The 2,635-nt window shown below is 50.8% G+C and overlaps 1 protein-coding gene across 1 annotated transcript; it reads left to right on the top strand.

The window, feature by feature from the left end:
* The first annotated feature begins 425 nt into the window (after positions 1-425).
* Positions 426-2,415, top strand: ccr7 (chemokine (C-C motif) receptor 7). Its single transcript, XM_048599085.1, has one exon. It carries the CDS (start codon positions 468-470, stop codon positions 1,536-1,538), a length of 1,071 nt encoding a protein of 356 aa, XP_048455042.1. The 5' UTR covers positions 426-467; the 3' UTR covers positions 1,539-2,415.
* The last annotated feature ends 220 nt before the right edge of the window (positions 2,416-2,635 follow it).

Genomic DNA, 2,635 nt, shown 5'->3' with positions numbered 1-2,635 from the left:
TCTCACTGGGGTACGGTCCCACACACACTGACTCTCACTGGGGTACAGCCCCACACACACGGACTCTCACTGGTGTACAGTCCCACACACACTGACTCTCACTGGGGTACAGTCCCACACACACTGACTCTCACTGGTGTACGGTCCCACACACACTGACTCTCACTGGGGTACGGTCCCACACACACTGACTCTCACTGGGGTATGGTCCCACAGACACTGACTCTCACTGGGGTATGGAGTTACACACACACTGACTCTCACTGGGGTGCAGAGTTACACAATCCCACTGATGAGTTGTTGATCCTGGTGGAGTTTGTGGCTGTCAGTTTCTCTGTCAGTGTGTGGGTGATATTCCTGCTGTGCGTGGTTTGATGACAATTGCTTCCATCTTCCTGAACGGGTGGTGTTCTCTGTTACAGCTTGGTAGCTGCTCCACCGAGCCCCCACTGGAATCAACTACTTTGATGAATACCGTTTATGATGACTATGACTCGACGGCTGATCTGGAATCTGTGGATTATGATGGGTTTGTGCAGTGGTGCCAAAAGTCTGATGTTCGGTCTTTCCGCCAATCCTTTCTGCCAGCCATTTACACTGTCATCACTGTGCTCGGCCTCCTGGGCAATGGACTGGTTGTCGTCACCTACATTTATTTCAAGCGCTTGAGGACAATGACTGACGTGTACCTCCTGAACCTTGCCCTGGCTGATCTGCTGTTTCTCTTCACCTTACCTTTTTGGGCTGTCAGTGTGGTCAAGCAGTGGATCTTTGGTCAAGTGATGTGTAAAGCTGTCTATGTGCTGTATCGTGTCAGCTTCTTCAGTGGCATGCTGCTACTCATGTGTATCAGCATTGACAGGTACTTCTCCATTGTCCGAGCTGCTTCAGCTCATCGGCACCGCTCCAAGGCTGTGTACTACAGTAAGATTGTCTCAGTTTGTGTTTGGCTATTCTCGTTTCTTTTGTCCATGCCTGAGCTGCTCTACAGTGACCAGAAGCAGAGTGAGAATGGTCTGCTGTGCAAAATGAACCTGGATAACAGCACAATTGTCCTCACAGCTGGCACACAGTTGGCTGTGGGGTTCTTTATCCCTTTTGTAGTCATGCTGTTCTGCTATTGTGTAATTATTAAGACCTTACTATTGGCCAGGAACTTTGAAAAGAACAAAGCCATCAAAGTGATCTTTGCTGTGGTTCTGGTCTTCCTGTTGTTTCAGTTACCCTACAACAGTGTGATGCTAATAGACACTATCAATGATGTTAATGCCACAGTCACCAAATGTGATGTGAGCAAGCGAATGAACATAGCTATCGATGTGACAAAGAGCCTGGCTTATGTCAGATGTTGCCTCAATCCGTTCCTCTATGCCTTCATCGGAGTCAAGTTCCGCAATGACCTGTTGAAACTGATGAAGGAGATGGGTTGCATGAGCACTGAGAAGCTGATTAAATACACCAACTTCAAGGCCACTTTGACCAGTAAACGTGGCTCCATCGCCACTGACACAGACAGCACAACGACCTTCTCCCCGTGAAACCCAGACTGTCTAAACCCACCAACAGTATCTCCTTGAGAAACTCGCCTGGAGAGAAATGCAAAACCAGACTTGGACGTTCCAAAACAAGAGAGATTTTCACAAATGTTAATGTATCAGCGAGATGGCCCTAGAGAGAGCCTGAGCTCAGCCATCTCTGTGAGAAGGACATTAATCTCTTCGATGGGCTATCCAGAAAACACTGCCACAACTACTGACCAGTTACTCATTCTCGGTTTCAAACTGGTGGCTGCAATCCTGAACAATTGTTCAATTTCCTGATTCATTGACTTCGGATATAACCTGCCTCACCAGCCTGACCCCTCACCCTGTCTCACCAGCCTGACCCCTCACCCTGCCTCGCCAGCCTGACCCCTCACCCTGCCTCACCAGCCTGACCCCTCACCCTGTCTCACCAGCCTGACCCCTCACCCTGCCTCGCCAGCCTGACCCCTCACCCTGCCTCGCCAGCCTGACCCCTCACCCTGCCTCACCAGCAGAATGGCAGCAATGTTTGACAGCAGGATTTGTTAACTGCTATAGTGACATAATCTCCCTGATTCCGAGGGACAATCACACTCATTCTCACTGTGTTGACAAACACTGTACTTTCCAAAGTTCAGCTCTTGCTCCAACAAAAACAAACATTCCTGAAACCCATGCCCAAAGGGTAACCATCACCCAGCTGGTGGAATAATATGTCCTCATCTCCGTGTTCCAGTCTTGGGACCCTGGTGTATCCCAGTGACAGTCAGTGTGTGTGGGGCCGTTCCCCAGTGAGACTCAGTGTGTGTGGAACTGTACCCCAGTGACAGTCAGTGTGTGTGGGGCCGTACCCCAGTGACAGTCAGTGTGTGTGGGACCGTACCCCAGTGAGAGTCAGTGTGTGTGGGACCGTACCCCAGTGAGAGTCAGTGTGTGTGGGACCGTACCCCAGTGAGAGTCAGTGTGTGTGGGACCGTACCCCAGTGAGAGTCAGTGTGTGTGGGGCCGTACCCCAGTGAGAGTCAGTGTGTGAGGGACTGTACCCCAGTGAGAGTCAGTGTGTGGGGGACCCTGTACCCCAGTGAGAGTCAGTGTGTGTGGGACTGTACCCC

The sequence above is a fragment of the Rhincodon typus genome, chromosome 7 (genome assembly GCF_021869965.1).
Source record: "Rhincodon typus isolate 14 chromosome 7, sRhiTyp1.1, whole genome shotgun sequence".
Lineage (NCBI taxonomy): Eukaryota > Metazoa > Chordata > Chondrichthyes > Orectolobiformes > Rhincodontidae > Rhincodon > Rhincodon typus.
This window is presented reverse-complemented; position numbering and strand designations above follow the sequence as displayed.